The sequence below is a fragment of the Xiphophorus maculatus genome, chromosome 19 (assembly GCF_002775205.1).
Source record: "Xiphophorus maculatus strain JP 163 A chromosome 19, X_maculatus-5.0-male, whole genome shotgun sequence".
Lineage (NCBI taxonomy): Eukaryota > Metazoa > Chordata > Actinopteri > Cyprinodontiformes > Poeciliidae > Xiphophorus > Xiphophorus maculatus.
Window position 1 is genome coordinate 26349601 of NC_036461.1, and position 20456 is coordinate 26370056.

At 38.0% G+C, this 20456-nt stretch overlaps 2 protein-coding genes across 2 annotated transcripts; one reads left to right on the forward strand and one right to left on the reverse strand.

Annotated features, from left to right (window-relative positions):
• Window positions 1-53: 53 nt before the first annotated feature.
• tmem62 (transmembrane protein 62) lies at window positions 54-11827 on the reverse strand. The gene is made up of 14 exons (XM_005799300.2): window positions 11586-11827; window positions 11224-11428; window positions 10592-10703; window positions 10363-10500; window positions 8972-9017; window positions 8422-8563; window positions 7532-7656; window positions 7253-7375; window positions 7014-7169; window positions 6293-6452; window positions 5989-6187; window positions 5755-5850; window positions 4272-4390; window positions 54-3643 (listed from the first exon to the last, which is right to left on the reverse strand). The coding sequence occupies exons 1-14, from the start codon at window positions 11621-11623 to the stop codon at window positions 3323-3325; spliced, it is 1980 nt and encodes a 659-aa protein (XP_005799357.1). The 5' UTR covers window positions 11624-11827; the 3' UTR covers window positions 54-3322.
• On the forward strand, window positions 11430-17969 carry LOC111612260. Its single transcript, XM_023352923.1, has 10 exons — window positions 11430-11519; window positions 13064-13768; window positions 14108-14242; window positions 14374-14508; window positions 15346-15414; window positions 15542-15636; window positions 15965-16091; window positions 16493-16610; window positions 17278-17354; window positions 17531-17969. The coding sequence occupies exons 2-10, from the start codon at window positions 13304-13306 to the stop codon at window positions 17639-17641; spliced, it is 1332 nt and encodes a 443-aa protein (XP_023208691.1). The 5' UTR covers window positions 11430-11519; window positions 13064-13303; the 3' UTR covers window positions 17642-17969.
• The last annotated feature ends 2487 nt before the right edge of the window (window positions 17970-20456 follow it).

Below are 20456 nucleotides of genomic sequence, written 5' to 3' on the forward strand. Positions count from 1 at the left end.
TATCTTACTGTGATCCGATTGGACTACATAGAAACGTTCGGACACAAAAGCCATACCGTAATGCACATTTCTTTATTCCACAACACTATAAACCGATAATAAAATATAGTTATCGTGGTTCTAAATCGAGTTGTCACAAGAAAAATATGTGGCAGGTGTAAAATTACCATCCATTCATACACAAAGCATCAGTGCTCCAACACAGGGGAGGGATTGCGGTAGGGGGTCACACAAACACCAGCACGTTGGTTACAGTATGTCCCCCTTTGCGTTGATGCGGAGGCGGTGGAGTACATGACAGCGTTTCCTCGCCGAGTCTGGTCGGCGTGCATTCCAAACCGGGCACATTCACGTTTATTGTTGGTGTCGAGACACTTTTCGTTTTAGGGGAGAGGGGAAAAAATATCATGCATTAGGTGTTTGAAGTGAACCAAATTTGTCCAACACTGCCACCATGTGGACAGATGATGGAACGGTACAGGGGACTGTGGGAGACAACGGCTCCCGTAAATGAATAGAGAGAAGATAAATGTATATTTATGTCACTGTAGAGGAAAGAGGTGCACCATTAAATTATTTTCTAAGTGTCTGGCGGCTGTTTCAGCAATAACGTGTTTTAATGTTTCTTATCCGATCAAGGATGCAACTTTGACTGGTTTCCCCTACATGGAGATTTGAACCAACAGGTGTTCCTATGTGCCGTTTTTACATCAGCAGTTACAAGTAGAGAGGTGTGAACGGCAGTGCAACAAATAGGTTTTCCGTGCTTTCGCACACATTCTCGACAACATGGACGAAAGAGGTTTTCACACGCGAGGAAAGCTTTCCGAGCCAAACCCAAGGTTCGGGGGCCGGAGGGAGCTGAAATGCCCCATACCCAGTTTTCAGAGTAAATTAATTACAAGAGGAAACACATTTCTTCAAAGTAAAAAAAAAACAACAAAAATCACACAATACAATCAAAATGAATAAATAAAAACAGCATAAAATAGTGGCTGATCTCATCACATGTTTAACACATTCATCTAAGTTTCTTTGCTAATCCAAAACGCATCTGGATTGCTTCGTGTTGGGTTTTTGTTCACGGAACTGCTTTGGAGTATAAAAAAGAAACAACAAAACAAAAACACTTCTGGAGCCTGCGTGTTGTTGAAGCGTTCACATTCCTGAGAAACAAACGGCAGCTATCTGCGAGTAAAATCAAAAATCCAAGTCGGGTTCAGGGTTTCGGAGAAAACTGGCGTAAGTGTGAACATCACTGGCAGTTGTTTGCAGTGAAATTGACTTGGTTTACAGCTAAAATTGTGAACTTAACTTCACACAGTCCAAATGCCGATTTGATTTTCTGGATTTCTGTGTGGACCATAGAATATGAAGTGGAATATATATATATATATATATTATTTTTATTTTTTTTTAAAGTGCTGCACTTCTACTTCCTGTCTGATTTGTGTTCCAAGGTAAACATTGGGAGCAGTTTGGCAACTCCAGGCTTCATCCACCAACAAAACCAAGGGTTTGGAGGAGAAAAGAAAAAAAAAAAAAAAAAAACTTTCTTACTCATCCTTTGGCAGTGGTGAAGTGGCGTTTTGGCCAAGGCAACAAATCCAAAAAGTGCTAAATCTCAAGTAAATGAGCCATCTTTAACCACAGAAGAATACAGTACACTGTCAACCACAGTAAAAGTTGAAATATTCCTCTAATAGATAAAACTAGACGCACCGTCTTGCAAAAAGTAAACACACCCTTCAAGCTTCTCCACATTTCATCAGGTTAAAACCACAACGCTCAATGTATTTAATTGGGATTTTATGTGATCTGACAGGGTGTCATTTAATCTTGGTTGAAATTTGTTAGTGAGCAAATAGCAGAATGAAGACTAAGGAACTGTGAAACATGGTGATGGCAGCGTCATGCTGTGGGGAGGCTTCTCTCCGGTAAAGGTAGGAAAGATGGAAGGGGGTGATTTTGAATGAAAACCTAGGGCTCCTATCGAAATATTCATGTCAAAATGTCCAGAGTAGACATTCGTTAAAGCTGCACCATAAATCAAATCGCAACCGTCATCACAGCGTTACTGTGCAATTTAGCAAACCGTAAGAACACTTGACTGACATATTTCGTAAAGTGTTATATTTAAAGTGCCCTGCATAACAGTAATCATTTTTTGACTGAATAAGATTTTCGATCCGCACATTATTTTACTGCCTGAGATTCTAGAGCTCATACAGAAAAGTGGGGACATTTCAATGAAGGGGGGGGAAAAAAAGTCTGGAAATTGTGGATTCATATAGTCATCGCAAAATTCAGAAAAAACGTAATTCAGAATTAGTATTCCAGTTAAATGTTTCCCTGATATTGTGCAGCCCTAGAAATTCTCATGAATTTATACAGCTGGCAAGCTGTAAGGAAGAGAGTCAAAAAGGAGGAACACAGAGAAGAGAAGAGCCAGAGGAAGCAGCCAAGGAAGGAAAAAGAAAACAAAGGGAGGAAGAAGTAAGAAGGAAAGAACAGACAAATGGAAGAAATGAGATAGCATTTAGAAAATGGAATCTCGAATAAAATCTAGAAATGTTAATATTTAATACTCCCTTCCTCAAAAGAAGCATAATATTTGTGAAAAACCTCACATAGGCTGGAAAAGACTTGAAACTAGAGCAAAGATTCACCTTCCAGCAGGTCAGCAGCCTGAAGACATACAGAGCTGCAATGAAATGGTTTTGCTTAAATGACCTAGTCAAAGTCTAGAACTAAAGTCAAACCTGAAAATCTGGAGTCAGACTTAAAAATTGCTTTTCGTCCAGTCTGTCCGACTGTGAGCCATTTTGAGGGGGGAATAGCTCAGTGGAAACATTTCAGTCTCTAGATATGACTGCTGCTCGCTTGTGGACGCATCCCTAAAAAGACAAAGTATTAACTTTGCAAGATTCAACACAAATACGATAAAATCCCGATTAAATATATTAAACGTCATGGTTTTAAAGTGACAAAATATGAATAAATGCTTTTGCAAGGCAGTGTGTTATGTGCCCTTTATGCATCCGAGATTCATTTACCCTTAAAACGCTGTACAGATTGCTATGAATATGGCCACAAATGTGCTCGTCGGTGCTTTACAAGAACATGCATATTAAATAAACGGTACTATCTAGAAACAGGAGAGTTCGGTGTTGATCTGTAGAGAGAGAGAGAGAGATAAAAGACGGCCGTCGCTGGGGGGAGGAGGACGAGGAGGAAGGAGGGAAGTCGGGCTTTCAGGGTGAGGAGAGACAGCAAAATGTATCTGTGAGTCAGGCTCAGGGTGCAACAGTGCAAATTACTGTCAAGAGGAAGAGTTGCTCTTGCCGCTGTCGCGAAACAGAGGGGTGGGGCCCGTCCAGGCCCAGTAGACCAGGACCACGCTGAGCGCCAGGGCCCACGTGCGGACGGGAGACAGGAAGAAGGCCGTGACGCCGTAGGTCTGCAGGAGGAAGTAGCAGGAGTGGGCCTGCCAGGTGAGCAGCAGCAGCATGAAGACGTGCACCGCCACGGTCCGGCCGCGGCGCCCCGGCCGCGCCAGGTGGGACCACAGGGTGTTGCCGTGGCAACGGTGGTGAAGGCTCCAGCAGAGGTAAGAGGTGAGGGGAATGTTGAAGAACAGCAGCTGCCAGAAAGAAAATGAGATCACTTATTATGCTCTTTTTTATCTGTCCTTTTAACCGAGATAAGTCTGGACTATAGTGACGCAAGCTATTGATTAATAAGTTAAACTAAAGTTGATTGATCTGATCAATCAACTTTAGTTTAATTGATGAGCATTTTCTTAAAAAGCTCAGTTTTCTCTGTTATCAAGAGGGACTTTTCATAACACGAAGGGCTACTTTTTCCAAAATATGCTGAATTAGAAAAAAAAAAAAACTTAAAATATTTTCTGTCATCTGTATTAAAGACTCACTGAATAAACAGAAATTGGCGGTTTTTCACATTGTTAACCTTAGACATATTTCTAAAATATAACAAAACAGGAAGCTCTTGAGTTGCTGAATAAACCATTAATCAACAATCAATGGGAAGTCAGTTAATTGTTTGCATCCCCAGTCTGGACAAAGATGCTGTTAAAAAAAAAACAAAAAAAAAAAAAAAACAGCAGGCTACGAATATTGCTGATATTTACATGGACTTTTTAAAGACACGTTGCAAACATGGGGAAAAAAAAGAAAAAAAACACGTCCCCAAGGAGTCTTGCATACATAGAGAGATGCAGAAGCGATCAATGAAATCATTAATCTTACTTGAATGACTCCAACAACATAAGTGAGACTTCCTTCCAGGAAATGGCCGTCGATGAACACGCCGAAGGCGAAGCAGGCGCCACCGTGTCCGTCTATCAGCTCTCCAATGAACCACGGACCTGACAGGAGGCACGCGAACAGTTCATTCTTTACGCAGAGTGACAGAGACGCGCTCAGGAGAGAAGAAGTGTATAGCGTTACACATCCATACATCTATCCAGTGTCGAAAACCCCGGGCAGGTCACCGTTTTTCCATTTCTTTATATATATTTAATGAGCTTCTAAAAACACCACGAGTCTTTTGTCTTCTACTTCACCGCTGGGCACAACTTCGTGTTGGCTTGTCAAATAAAATCCTCCAAAAATACAGTGAAGTTGGTTGGCTGGTTTTAATGCGACAAAGCAAGAGAAAGGTTCTTTTGCTAAACCTCTGTTATAATGAAATAATTATTGTTTCCAGCTTTAAGTTAAAAAAAAAATCCCAGAACTTAAGAAAAACAATATTAGTGTTTTTCTCTTTATTTACAAGTACATAAAGATAATCTCCTGATATAGTGAGAATTTATAAAATTATTTGCAGTTGGGTTTTGCCAAGCGATTATGAGAGCCTCATACTGTATCTTATCCTACAGCTGAGTGTTATATTTATTTATATCTTCCTCTGTTTAAACACAGATTAGATGTTTCTGGAGGTTAAAACTAACGCTTAGTCTAAACGGGAAGGCAAAAAGCGAACTTCAACGATTTTAAAACAACTCCAGTCTCCAAAAATGTTAAGATTCGTTGCAGGCTGTTTTTGCAATCCCTTATTTTATTTCTTATTTACCTTGAGATCAGAAACGTCTTTTGCAAGTGCATCCTGGCAGATCAAGCATATGCTGCGGAAAACTGAGCCGTTTTTAAATATTTGACATTTCTTTCATGGGTTGGGAAAAACTGAAACATTTAGGTTAAACATCAGGTCTGCAGTTTTCTGGGTGAAACTCTAGATTGAAAAGGCGAGTCAATATTACAAAGTGAACAAAATTGTTTATTTGAGAATACTTTACCGAGAGAATGAGACGACAAAAATGATAGGAAAATGTTCTAAAAAATGTTATGTTTTTGTTTCATTACACAAGTATTCATCTATAAATCCAGCGTATTATTTCTGATGCGTTTATATATATATATATATATATATTTATATATATATATATATATATATAATTTCTGTGAATACACAAGTGCATCTTCACAAATTAGAATCTGGTCAAAATTAAAAGATATGTTTCAAACCTCGATTTTTGTTCATTTTGATGATAATGGCTCGCAGTTAGAGAAGATTCGGTACATCAGAAAAAGTGATTATTTCATAAGAGATGCTGGACTGAACATTCTGTAAGTATTATTAAAAATAATGATTTAAATATTATTTTGGATTTTTTTTTTTTTATTAATCCTAAACAGTCAATGTAAGAGTGAAGAATTGCAGGTTACCAACCTAAAGCTGTGCACAGGTTCAACATCAGTAGAGAGTAGTAGAACAGGTCCATTTTACTGATTAGGTGGAGGGACACACAGATTTGAGAAAAAAATGCTGCAAAATAAAGGGAAAATATAATTAATTTGTAGCTCAAAGTATTCGTCGAACTAATTTCTCAGGTTGAATCAGAATGCCATTCTCATCCTAAGCTCCAGAACACGGCTTCGCGACTGATCGTCTGCGACAGCTCACCTCTGCTGGAAGAAACATGGAGGAACCTGAAGGCGATGAGCACGCCGACATTCAGAAACACCGTGAATATGAAGAGCGCTCGGCCCAGGATGTAGTGATCCGTGAGCAGGATGAAGGACTGAGCAAAACCGAAGCTGGGACTAAGGGTGTCCTCCAGCGTGAAGTGCTGCTCCCGCACCACTGACCGGCCCGCCGAGTCCTGATGCAAACACACGCAAGTAGAAAAGCGTTAAAGCACAGTTCCTAAGCACTCTTGGGACTCACAAACTGAATAAAAAATTTTAGAAATCACATTAGCACCGACCTCCACTTTAACTGTAATCGTGTGCAGGCCAGCGAGGTAGCGAGACGGATCCCACAGCAGGACATGCAGGGGCCCGCCGGCGGCGCGGCCGGTGCCCAGCGGCTCCCCGTCTATGCTGACGTGGACCGTGGCGATCGGAGCCTCGGAGAAGGCCAGGATCCTGCAGAAGTCACAAAATCACAGTCAGACAAAATGACATTTATTTTTCAATGAACATGCATTATAATGTCCGAGTTTTACACCGTGAGAAACTTTATGTGGAAGAACTTTTTCTTCCACATAAAGAAAGAGTTAAAAACCAACTGTCCATCAACTACAACTTTTCTGACACACATAGAAAAACTCAGTCAGGTTATTCATCATTGAAGAAAAAAAAACTAAACAAACAAAACCAGAAACTCAGTGTTTAGTCTATATTTAATCATCAAAGTGCACATTGTGTCAACTTTTCCCTCTGCAATTTTGTTTATCTCATTCCTTCTATTAATATAAATGGAAAATTTTGCTCATCCTATCAAATAATTCTGATAGTTTATTTTGTACAGCCCGCACCAAATATAAAAGTCACTCGAGACCAAAAACATTTAGAAAAACAAAAAGAAAGAGAAGAAAATTAGACAGACCAAACATCTTTCCATTCTTCTCCAGATTTTTAAAACAGTCAAATTACATTCCAAATTTTTCCAGACACATAAATTTTTTTTTAAAAATTTACAGGCACCTAATGTGCGTTGATCTCCGTATCCGGCCCAGAGGCTCCAGCCCTGGGTGGAGGTACTGCGCGTCCTTAGGGTTTGTGATGAGCACTGCAGGCCACTGTTCAAACTGGAGGTCAGAAAAACTCAGCAGGTCATGGTCGAAGGCCAGGACCCTGAACCTGTAGGAAAACATCAAAGAATTTTTCTCAGAAAAAAAAAACAAAAAAGTTGTCATTTCGAAACGTTCTGTTGCGTCACACACCTGCGGTTGTCCATCCAGTCTCCCAGCTCCAACTCCAGAGTGCCGTGCGGATGGCGGCTGTGGAGGACCGGCATCAGGCCGCCGAGTGTGTGCAGGTGGCCACACAGATACGCCACGGCAGATCTGAACACAGAAAGTCCAGACCTGAGAACTGGGAATCTACATGAGCGAGCCTGGGCCACAATAGTATAGCAGTGCGACCAGGTGGATGAATAGTTGCACCACGACAGCGTGACATAACCCGTCTTTTGTTCTTTTTAACTTTCTTGACCTTCCTACCTCATCGTGTCTCTGACCCCGGGAGATGGCGAGACGATGGTGGAGGTGGTGTAGTGTCCAAACCAGATGGATTGATTGCTCGTCAAACTCTCTGCTCTGAACTTGTTCAGCAAGTCCATCTGAGTCTAACAGACGAATCCAGAAAAATAGAAAATGTCTTCAAAGACAAGAAATAGGAAGAGAACAAAAAAAACAAAAACATGGCCTTGCAAGAGCAGTTTTGCTTCTTTCACAAGTTTTTTCCCCCCACCTTCTGTTTTTTTCCTAAAAATAGCCTAATTTAACCATTAGAAAGAAGGTCTCCTGCAGATTATTTTTACAATGTTTGACCTATAGTTTTTGACATTTTTTGTTTCTTTATTATTTATCTTACATTGTCTGTTATACTCCTAATTGCACTGACTGACCAAATTAAAATTGTTTCGTCTTCTCATGTTTGACCAAGCTTGAGAAGCTGTTCGTGAATTAGCTAAATTACCAATATGCTGAGGAAAGTTGCATGAATATAAAAGGAAACATGTTTTAGGGTTTTATTCCAAAATGCAGATCAGTTCCGACAAAAAGGAAGAACATTTTTAAACAACATAAAAAGGTGGATCTTTCAAAATAGGCAATTTCTCAATGACAAGAGCTTTGTTAAAGCAGCTCCTGCTCTACAAAGCTGAGTCCATTTCAAATAATACAGTGCACCGCTTGATGATGTAATGTTGACGAGGGTCTGGTTACCAACACATATGCCATTACACCTCTATTACCCGTTTTAATGGGTGACCTAAATTCACAAGAATTAAATTATATGAATCGACAAAAAAGCTCAAAGCAGTCATTTGCATGAAAAAAAATTTGATCAGAAATTGGGACATGTTTTTTTTTTTATAAACAGGGCTTACCTGATTCAGGATCCCGAAGAAATTGTATGGCCGTTTGGGTCCAGGAGTCAGGGTGGCGTCCACACAGACAAAGGAGTAGTTACCAAACGGGGTTGTGTGAACATAATGAAATGAGCCTACTTTCTGATTGGCTGAGTATTTTCTAGGAAAGAGGACAAAACAAGCAGAGGCGACGTGAGCAGCAGGAGGGCGGCACGGCGGTCGTGTTCGGAGCCTGAGCCTCGGAGATAATTTAATGCATTCTAAATAAATACATTAGCCTTGTCTCACAGATAAGAAATCAGGACATTAAGGATTATTAGGGAGGCAGGAGACAAATCAACATTAAGAGGCGGGGAACTATAAAGCATAATAACTGTCAAAAGGCAACGCAGTGAGTCTGATCATGTAGATTCGGGTTCTATTTTGGTCTATATGAACTCCAATCTGCTTGCAATGCGGCGAGACTCGTGTTTCAGGAGCGCCAAAGACACAACGATCAGATTTATACTGCGAATGCGTGAGCTCGACATTGAGCAGGAATTAGGTAGCGTGTTGATTATTTACTAACCTGTAATAATTGTTGACACTATCCAAAGACATAATGTTGAAGGCATCTGCAAGCAAAATGAAACGGGAGAGAGTGAGAAGCATCTGAAACACACATAAGCTAACACGAGGTTTTTGCCAGTTTCACCAACTCAAATGTAAGACTTTTTAAGACCACTATGAATAAAATTCTAGACCTATATTGGGGCAGAAATGAAGAAAAGAACTGAATTAGTTTTTGGTTTTTTTCAGGGGACCAAAGGTGTGAAATTTCTGGGGCGTTTTTGTGGCTCTTGGCGGCCGCTTTGACACAAGCGTTTTTGTGAAGAAGAACATAGCATTGTATGTGTTGGCAACATAAGCGAGCTAGTGGCAAAGACAAACGTCGTCCAGCTAACTGTTGATAAAGTTACACACACCCAAGATAAACACAAAAAAATCTAGCTGGCTAGCTGCTAATGCTTGCTAATGCTAGCAAGTATACCGCTACGTTTTGCTAGCAGTAGACTGCAAGTAGCAATATACTATCTATGTGCTAATGTTAGCTATATCTAGGTATAGCCAAGCTATTAGCTAGGCAGTATTAGCAGCTTGTTCCCTCACAGTACGCAGTACAACTCAAACATTTGCCTAAAAGAAAAGTCCCACAAGAAAAAAAACCTACATAAAATATACAAGATTAAGTCCTAAGTCCTGTGATTTATGCATTTAAAGGCAACTTACATTTTCTTTAATGACTTTAAGATATTTTAACATCTTAATTTTGGATGCATTAATTTAAGACTTTGTGGAGAAACCCTTTAACACACAGGTGTCAAACTCAAGGTCAGCAGGCCAAATCCGGCCCACCCCAGCTATTTTATGTGGCCTTCTCGACTTTGGAGGACCACATAAATGAAACCGTCAAGATTAGTTGTGTGCCTAAATATTATTTCATATTTATTTCATGTCTAATCAAATCATTGTTTTACTCTCATTGTCCCAAATTTTGTTCAGTGCAAAAGAATTTTCAGTAGCATTTAAATTTATGAGGGTCTCTAAGAATGCAGTGAAAGCTACTTATTTAGATTTTAACTGTTTGTTAATGGGTAGTTTTATCAATCAATTCTGCAACAGCCAGCCTTCTTTAGGACGTCAATGATCTTGATGTGGCCCCAAGTGGAAATGAGTTTGACACCCCTGATGCAACAGGACGCAACTTAATTGAAAATGAAAGTGACTGCGTGGCATTGTATGTGTAGATCGATGGGGATTTTCTGCTTCCTGAAAAGGCGTTGAAGACGTCCTGAGTCATAAAAAAAACCCTCCCTTCTGATTCCTTAGAAAAAGTCTTCTGTAAACTCTCAAAATAAGGAGCTGTCCCAATAAATCGGCAAGCTTTTGGTAACATTTAACACCGCTGTGGTAACCTACCATGATTTCCTCGAATATCGATCCACTTGGTGCGCTCCATCACTCGCGACTTCTTCAGGACGTTATGATAGGCCTGCCATTCCACCTCGTGCTGGAGGGAACCCACCTTGCTCTCTGTTTTGGCATCTGTCAGGTCCCCTGAGTAAAAACAACAACAAACGGTCATCTTTTTTAGATGAGCAGGACCCATCCCCATTCTCTCCCAACTACATGCTTCCTGGGATTTTACCTGTTGCGAGCACTAGAGCCGGTTTGATCACATCGATGGTGTGGGTGCAGAACCTCTCGAAATCCGGGGTACGTTTTGGGTCGTGAAAGCGACTGATGTGAATGTCCGACACCTTGGATCGGACACAAAAACAGGATGAAAACAAAGATATAAAATAGCATTAGTGCACAGTGCCTAAAAAAAAGTATTCACACCCCTTGGTGTTTTTGTTTTTTTCCTCCAAATTTTGTCACATTACGATCATAATCATCTGAATATGTATGTGTTAAAGTGGCCCAGTGAAAATCCAGACTTAAATCCGATTGAAATTTGTATTATCACAGTGAGAAAATGTGAAAAGGTTGAAGAGGTGCGAATACTTATGCAAAGCATTGCTGTCGGCTGTAAAGCACAAGAGATCAAGGTTTAAACACAACCTGCAGTGGTGTTGAATCACCTTTTTTTTTTCATCTGGCATAATACTTCGGTGGTCAGTGACCCCTTTCTGTCAATCATTCAAAAAGCCAACAACGCCGGGTTTTAGCTCCGTAAAGCCAAATCCATGCATCATGGTCACACTAAAGCATTATGGGGTTTGGTTAGACTTCATCCTGGGGACTGTCACAAAATAGAAAAAGAAAATGATAGCCCACCTGTACAAACCAGAAAATGTTGTTCAACTGGTCGCCGGGAAATGGTGGAGCGCTTCCTTTGGGTCCATCTCCATCACTGGCACTCGGGTGCCGAATGCTGCGTTTAGGGTGCCAAGCCGTGTCATAGCTATCCAGCACCCAAGAGGTGATGAACGCCAGAGCCAGTCCGAGGACAACCAGCGCACCGAACAGCTTCAGCATCCTCCTGTAGTGGCGAGAAAAGGGGGGGCTAGCTGCCGCCGTCTGTCCCGGACAGGGAAAAAAAAGCTAGCTACTGGCGGCGGAAACAGCTGAGGGTACGAATCACACTAACATTGATATTGCACACTAGCTAGCTACATGGCTAAAGCTAAGGCTCAGACCGTTTTTGTTGCTGCCATCGCGGCCACAGGAGACGCATTGAGGTGCTTGGTTCATTCACGGCTCCGTTCGGCTGCCTTCAGGGACAGACGGGAAGTATATCGGAGGTCTATCCAGCTGTTAGCTGCCTACCAGCTTCATACAGCTTGAACCGGTTAGCGGGGAAACGACACCACGAAGCGAAGAGAGATTATGTGACAACAGGAGCTCCCACTCTGACATCATTTTCAGTATCGCCTCAACCTGCGACCCTCTTCCTATTAATTTGTTGCCTTCGGCAAAAAAAAAAAAAAAAAAAAAAAATTACGTAAGATGTAGCTAATTTACTACGGCTTGAGGGATTTTTTGGAGACGTTGATGTATTTCAATTTTAATGTGAATTGTGAGTAAAGCAAGGGGAGTATTGGAGGGGAAAACATTTGCTTTAGTTTAGTTTTGTTGAAGATTAAAATAAATTAAAAAAAATATTGCGAACGATCTTGCCAATGATTTTAAATATTTCACATAAGAACATGGCAAAAGTACAACCTTAAGTAATAAAAGTTGTTATTATGTTAATAACCAGTCGGCCAGTAATCCAGATCAATTAATTAATTTATTTAACCTATCATTTAAACTCTTTTTTCTGTCTGTAAATGCATCAAGTAGGATGTTTTTTGATGCAGTTTGGTTAGAGTTTGTTAAAACTCACAATTTCTACGCTTTCCAAATTATATCTGTACAATGATTTTTTTTTATTATTATGCACTCGTCACCAACCGCAGTGAAGTTAGTTTCAAGTTGGATATTCGATATTCGAGCTCCGCGGAGTAAGCGGCGTTTAGCTCAAGGTTGATCCGATTTATGAACGCTACTGTCGGCCAGCGGTTCTCCTTCGCTCCCGGCCCGAGCTCCGCGGAGTAACCGACGTTTAGCTGAAAGTTGATCCGATTTCGGAACGCTACTCTCGGCCAGCGGTTCTCCACCGCTCCCGGCCGCAGCGCCCGAAGGTTCACTTAGGGACTATCAACAAATTACTGAACCTAACATTCCTGTCAAAGAAATGTAATGTTTTCTTCAATAGCTTCCAGGTCATGTGACCTATTGACTCAAAATCATTTTGGAATAATTATACTAGTCTCTTTAGATGAGGCACAGTCATTTGTTTTCCATTTTAAATCATTTTCAATTTTTAATTAATTTATTTCATCAAAATTGAGTGTTTTTCTTCAATAGCTTCCAGGTCATGTGACCTATTGAGTCAAAATCACTTTGAAATAATTCTAATAGTCTCTTTAGATGAGGCACAGTCATTTGTTTTCCATTTTAAATCATTTTCAATTTTTAATTAATTTATTTCTTCAAAATTGAGGGTTTTTCTTCAATAGCTTCCAGGTCATGTGACCTATTGACTCAAAATCACTTTGGAATAATTCTAATAGTCCCTTTAATTGAGGCACAGACATTTGTTTTCCATTTTAAATCATTTTCCATTTTTTAGGAATTTTTTTCTTCAAAATTGAGGGTTTTTCTTCAATAAGATGAAGATGGCCATCATACAGCAGAAGCACAGCACAGCAAAAGTGACAAAAGCAACAGCATTATTGCTAACTCACCATTTACAAAGACTTTCCAAGTTTTACGGGACCAAGCTCAGGTTGACATTCTGTCCGAGGAATCAGAGATCACAGAAAATCATTACTGCTGTCCTGGTATAGTTGATGTGCTTGTGAAGAACTACATGGGAATCATCCCACTGTGGAGCGGAATGTTACTTGGCGACTTAACACGGTACAAAACACCCACATCTGCTGCAACAAATAAAACAAGCAAATCAAGAGAAACAAACTGCCATGTGGAGTTGTGGTTTGGCTTGGTAAAAAAGAACATCTTGGCCAAAAAAAAGTACCTCAGACCAGCAGACTTCATCACAAAATTGTATACATCTTTACAAGGTCGGTATGTTGAACATGTTATGCAGCATGGTCTGCCAGACAAACTTCTGGACCAAACTGTCAGAGTTTTGAATAAACCGGCAGATGATCCCAAAGAAAAATGGAACAAGAGGGAAAGTTCTGCTGGTCAGACAAAGACCAAATCCAAGTATTTCAATCCCCCGAAGATATTACCCAATCCCAGAACTTCCAAAGGCCCAAAAAAACAAATCACCAAAGCTGAAGATGATAACAATAATAAAGAATCACAGGTAAGGTTTCACCTACCTTTGAGGCTCTGTTGCAGTTCCACATAAAGAATTAGTTTGTTAAAACAATGAATTTATCTGATAAAATTTTTTTGTAATCTTCATTTCTTAAATTTCATTAGAAGTAAACAAGTAATAATAGCTTGCATTTCACAATTTCATAATGTGGTTAACATGGGATAACATAACTGACATATATGTATTACAGTCTGGTATAGATTTTGTCTTTATTATGGCCGGCTGTTAGCATAAAGTATTATTTAAATTTTGTAAAATATACATTTTTGTTGTATTACTTTCAAATGTTTTGATTTGTTTTTTTTTTTTATATCTGATTTGCAGTTAACCTTGCTTTGGAAAAAGAGTGATACAGAAGTTGTAGTAGCAGTTGTTCCGTCACAAATTAAAGGTCGGAGCATTGTGATTCATCATTCTGACTTGTGCACTCTTCGACCACATCAATGGTTGACAGGGGAGGTATGTGTTTGTTTCAGTCATTTGTAAAACATCTTCAATCTCAAGATTAATACAAACCAATTTTTAGATTTGTGTGAGAAGACTTTTGGATGCATGTTTAATATGTGGAAACGCTGATATTCCTTGTGCAGATCATTGAAAGCCTTCTGCATGTGGCTGCCCATGCATTGGGAGTCATGGACACCTTCTACATCCTGAATCACTACTCAGCTGGTGTGATTTTGTTCGGGGACAGAACTGAGCTTCCTAGACAAAGTTTACCAAAGGTAATGGATATCTTTGTTGCTATATTATGTCATTATAAGATGAATGAACAGAACTTTCACAGTTACACATCAGTTACACAGAGCTACAAAATTGACAACAAAATTACTTCGAAGATGAAATCATATGTAATGTGTTTATGGCAAATATGTGTGCTTGTTGATAAAAAGAAGAACAAGATGTATTTTTTTTAAAAGGTTTGAATTAAAAGCTGAGTTGTTTTTAAAAGAGTGTTCTGAAAGAATTGCCATGTTTTACTGACTACTTGGCTGTTTTAAACATTGAAACACTTGACAAAATTAATGTAATTGTTCACTTCCGTGCGAGTTCCAAATATAAGTGTCACAGAGGGTTATCCAGGCAAATAAGGAGCTGAACATGGCAGTAAGGATGGACAACTTCTTTAGACAACATTACATAATTAATTCCACATGTAAAAAAACTTCTGTACTGGACACTACATATAAGATTTCAGAGTAATGTAAATGTCAATCATTTAATAAAGTAGAAGTAAGAATCTTGATCTAGTTGCACCCACATTAATCTTGGCTAAGTAATTTCATTTGATATCTTGTACGTGTCCTACTAACTAACATCAACATCACTGCAAGCTTTACCCCATCCCACAGCAGCCTGTACAGGACAATGTTTAGCACCTTAACTCTTGTAAAACAGTGTATTGATTATTTTATCATTTTTAAAACACCTTCTCATTGAAAAGCAAAATTGTCAGTAAAAGTAAATACTGACATGTGGGAAAAGATTAATTGCGAGACATGTGCTTAAAGTTTGTCTTTATGTTAACATTTAATTTTTGAACATTTTTAATGCCATTTCAGGTAAACTTTGACAACTATGAAGCAGTTCTGTCATTTGTCCTTGTGAACAACAATCACTGGAAGTTGCTGGTTTGTAATTTTTTGTCTATAATCAATATTTTTTCATTTTATGGTTTGGATAGAGCATGACATATTCACATTAGTTTTAATGAAATTTTTCTTTGTTATGCCCCTTTACTTTGTTGATCTGTTTTAGTACATCAATGCAGAAGCCAGAACTGTATTCCTAATAGATCCTGCACAAGTATCATCTGAGCTTGTGGACTCCCAAAAGGCAGCTAAAAGAATACAGTAAATAAAGCTCTAATAAATTTTTAAAATGTATTAAAAATTAATAAATTTGCAAAGTGACCACATAGAGATTGAGTTAAAAATCTGAATGTATGTGACATTCAGATTTCTGAATATATTATTGAAATATATTATCCATAACATTTTTTAAAAATATATTATGTAAAAAATATTTCTATTAATTTAAATGTTTATGTAAATATTAATTTCAATAAACTTAACATTGTTGTTGTTAACAGAAACCGATAAGAGGAAAGCGTGAGTTGTCTTATGAGTGGAATTACAGAATACAATTGCTCTTACACAAATCATTTTGTTTGTTATCCAGAGAATACTTCAAAATGAGAAGGACATGCCATGGAAAAACAGACTGGGTTGGGATCCAATGGAAAGGGGGGACAATGCGCCACCCTATTCAACAAGACGGAAGCAGCTGTGGAGTTATTGTAGTCAAAGTAAATTAATGAGTTCATGTTTTTTGTTATACAAGTGTGGATACTGTGTAATTATTATAGAGAAATTATAGAGAAAAGTTGTCTATCATCAAATACAGTCTCTCTGGTTAGTTAAAATGGGCTTTCGGAATTGTGGAAAGAGTGTGTATTCACTTGGAGGAATACAGACTCCCCCAACAGTAGCCCATAACTGGGGTCAGTGCAACATGCCACACAGTATTTGTAATTACAGTTCTTTCATCATCTTCTAAATGTTGAAACATTTAGATGTTTCACTACAGGTATCTGTACTAACAAACATACCTGTTTTAGTATATGTGGGTACACTATATATGTCCACATGAATGTTTTAAGTCTGATGCATTATAATGCCATAAAAAAAGTCTTTTTTTTTTCTTTAGATGGCAAAAGCACTGATGGAAGCCTTCCCTCTGATGCCAGATGTAGATTTTGACACAACAAAAAAGGCAATGAAAAGTGAAAGAAGAACTCTCGCTCTTCAAATCCTTGATGCATCAGGTATACCATGTGCATTTCGACTTACAATACATAAACATACACACATATATATTGCAGAATCTCCCCAGCTCTTACATTACTGAACCAGTCTTGACTGGTGAATTTAAGGTTTTTTATTTTATTTGATTAAGATCAACCACCATCATCAAAGTCACCACAATAACCTCAATAAATGTGAAAACTAAAACATATACAAACATTGTAATACAAAACATGAACTTAACCAATAAAGATAACAAAACTAAACAGACCTCGCTGCTTTCGCTGGGGAACACTAAGTTTTGATTTCTTTGTGACAAGCACATCTTGACAGTTCAATTAATTCACTGTTTCAATGACTCTTTCAACTTATATAGAGTCTGCCCTCATTAGCTCCTGCAGCCCGTGAGGTCAATTAAAAAAAAAATAAATTACAAAATGCAAATTCCATTTCACAAAATATAAACCACCAACAGTGCCAATCCAAACAGACAAAGATATCTAAACGATATGCAACATTGATAATTTAGAAAATTTACTTTAGTTTACAAATGTATTTTATATAATCTCCAAGTATTAATAATTTTAAATTAATTTTCTGAAATAATTAGCTATTTTGTTATATATATATATATCGATCTATCAATCTATCTTGTTTGAATATGCTGTATATTCTTCTTGATTACAGTATTTGATGACCACTGTTGGTGTGCGATGTGCGCTGCATACAAAGCCCCGGGGTCTGGCCCTGGAATGACAGACTGGGTGAGAAATCAAGAGTTGTCAATGTAAAATTCAGAATTAGACACAGGAAATGACTCTTGGGAGCCATGAAATGTTTTATATAATAAATGACAAGCAATTAAACACCAAACTGTGTGACAGGAGATGAGTAAGTTCAATACTGCTAAACATGTATATTTTCTTGTATTTGTGAACAGATCCAGTGTGACAACTGTGACCGATGGTACCATGCCCTGTGCATAAATATGAAGAGCACAGAATTTCAAAAGAAAAAAACAGGCAGTTGGAAATGTGTATTGTGTAGTTAATCTGAAAACTAGAAACTGTGTTCATTATTGTTCGAAATACGTTTTGAAAATATCTGTGGAAAATGAAAATGTAATATGTTTGTGTGGCATTGATGCTATGTGTGATGTATAAAGTGTACTGGAATCATTTCAAATTGATAAGTAATTTTATGACGTTATCTGAAAGCTATTGAGCAACAATCTTAAACTTTAAGGAAAAGATTCCTAAAAATTATAAAATAAAAACATAAAACATAAATAAATGTCTGTGCCTCATCTATAGGGACTATTAGAATTATTCCAAAGTGATTTTGAGTCAATAGGTCACATGACCTGGAAGCTATTGAAGAAAAACCCTCAATTTTGATGAAATAAATTCTTTAAAAATTGAAAATGATTTAAAATGGAAAACAAATGTCTGTGCCTCAATTAAAGAGACTATTAGAATTATTTCAAAGTGATTTTGAGTCAATAGGTCACATGACCTGGAAGCTATTGAAGAAAAACTCTCAATTTTGAAGAAAAAAATTCCTAAAAAATGGAAAATGGCTAAAAATGGAAATCAAATGACTGTGCCTCATCTAAAGAGACTATTAGAATTATTTCAAAGTGATTTTGACTCAATAGGTCACATGACCTGGAAGCTATTGAAGAAAAACACTTAATTTTGATGAAATAAATTAATTAAAAATTGAAAATGATTTAAAATGGAAAACAAATGACTGTGCCTCATCTAAAGAGACTAGTATAATTATTCCAAAGTGATTTTGAGTCAATAGGTCACATGACCTGGAAGCTATTGAAGAAAAACACTCAATTTTGATGAAATAAATTAATTAAAAATTGAAAATGATTTAAAATGGAAAACAAATGTCTGTGCCTCATCTATACAGACTGGTAGAACAAGTCCAAAGTGATTTTGAGTCAATAGGTCACATGACCTGGAAGCTATTGAATAAAAACCCTCAATTTTGAAGAAAAAAATTCCTAAAAAATGGAAAATGATTTAAAATGGAAAACAAATGTCTGTGCCTCAATTAAAGAGACTATTAGAATTATTCCAAAGTGATTTTGAGTCAATAGGTCACATGACCTGGAAGCTATTGAAGAAAAACACTTAATTTTGAAGAAAAAAATTCCTAAAAAATGGAAAATGGCTAAAAATGGAAAACAAATGTCTGTGCCTCATCTATACAGACTGGTAGAACAATTTCAAAGTGATTTTGAATCAATAGGTCACATGACCTGGAAGCTATTGAAGAAAAACACTTAATTTTGATGAAATAAATTAATTAAAAATTGAAAATGATTTAAAATGGAAAACAAATGACTGTGCCTCATCTAAAGAGACTAGTATAATTATTTCAAAGTGATTTTGAGTCAATAGGTCAAATGACCTGGAAGCTATTGAAGAAAACATTATATTATTTAATATTAAAATTATTGAAAATATTGTATATGACTTTAAAATTTTATAGATGCTATTTTGGCTCATGTAAAAGCATGAATTAGCACTGACAATTAGTTAGTTGGTTACAATTCAAGGCATTTATTAACATTTCTTTGACAGGAATGTTTGGTTCGGTAATTTGTTGATAGTCCCTAAGTGAACCTTCGGGCGCTGCGGCCGGGAGCGGTGGAGAACCGCTGGCCGAGAGTAGCGTTCATAAATCGGATCAACCTTGAGCTAAACGCCGCTTACTCCGCGGAGCTCGAATATCGAATATCCAACTTGAAACTAACTTCACTGCGGTTCCACACCATGCTTACTACCTACACTCTCCTATACTTTACCCAACAAGTTAGCTGCATTAATATTTAGCAAAACAATCAAAAGCAAAATCTTTTCCAGTTCTTCACATTTCAAGATACAACATGCTTTTAAATGAGGCCTACCTTATTTAAAGAGAAGCTCACACTGACGATTTTTCTGGGACGCAAAAAGGTTAAATAATCCAACTCGTTTATGCTAATATTGCTCGCCATCGCACCTACTCGGTCTACGCCAAACCACGCCCACATACGTTCGAGCTCGAGGCAAGTCCATCCTGATTGGATGAATCCTGTGGCCGCGGTAAACCGAGGGGGCGTGGCTAGACGCTCGCCCAGCTTGTTAGGCTGAGTGTGGCTGTCAGAGGGAAAGACCCTGGGATTTTCTCCAGTAGGTTTGACACCAGGTTTGTTGAAAATTTTGAAAAATGTGAGACGTCATTTCTAAAATGAATTTATTTTTATGTAGTTATTTTTAAGTTGTTTATTTTAACAATTTTAGTGGAAATGTTAGCCCTAGTTGCCCACTTATACCAGTCGTCCCTGCTGCTAACCCTATATTTCACACTTGCAATATTGTTCCCAGGATATCTCCAGAAATGAAGATGTCTGTCCCTGTGTGCTTTGAAAACTGCAATCTGCCTCTATATATACAGTACAAACCTTGGACACACCTTCTAATTCAATGGGTTTTCTTTATTTTCATGACTATTTATAAGGCAAGAAATCCCACTTATTAACCTGACAGGGCAGGTTGACCTATGAAGTGAAAACCATTTCAGGTGACTGCCTCTTGAAGCTCATCAAGAAAATGCAGAGTGTGTGCAAAGCAGTAATCACAGCAAAAGGTTGCTACTTTGAAGGAACTAGAATATAAGGGGTATTTTCAGTTGTTTTACACTTTTTTGTTTAGTGCATATTTCCACATGTGTTATTCATAGTTTTGATGCCTTCAGTGTGAATCTACAATGTCAATAGTCATGAAAATAAAGGAAACACAATGAATCAAAAGGTGTGTCCAAACTTTTGGTCTTTTGGTCTGTACTGTATATATATATATATATAT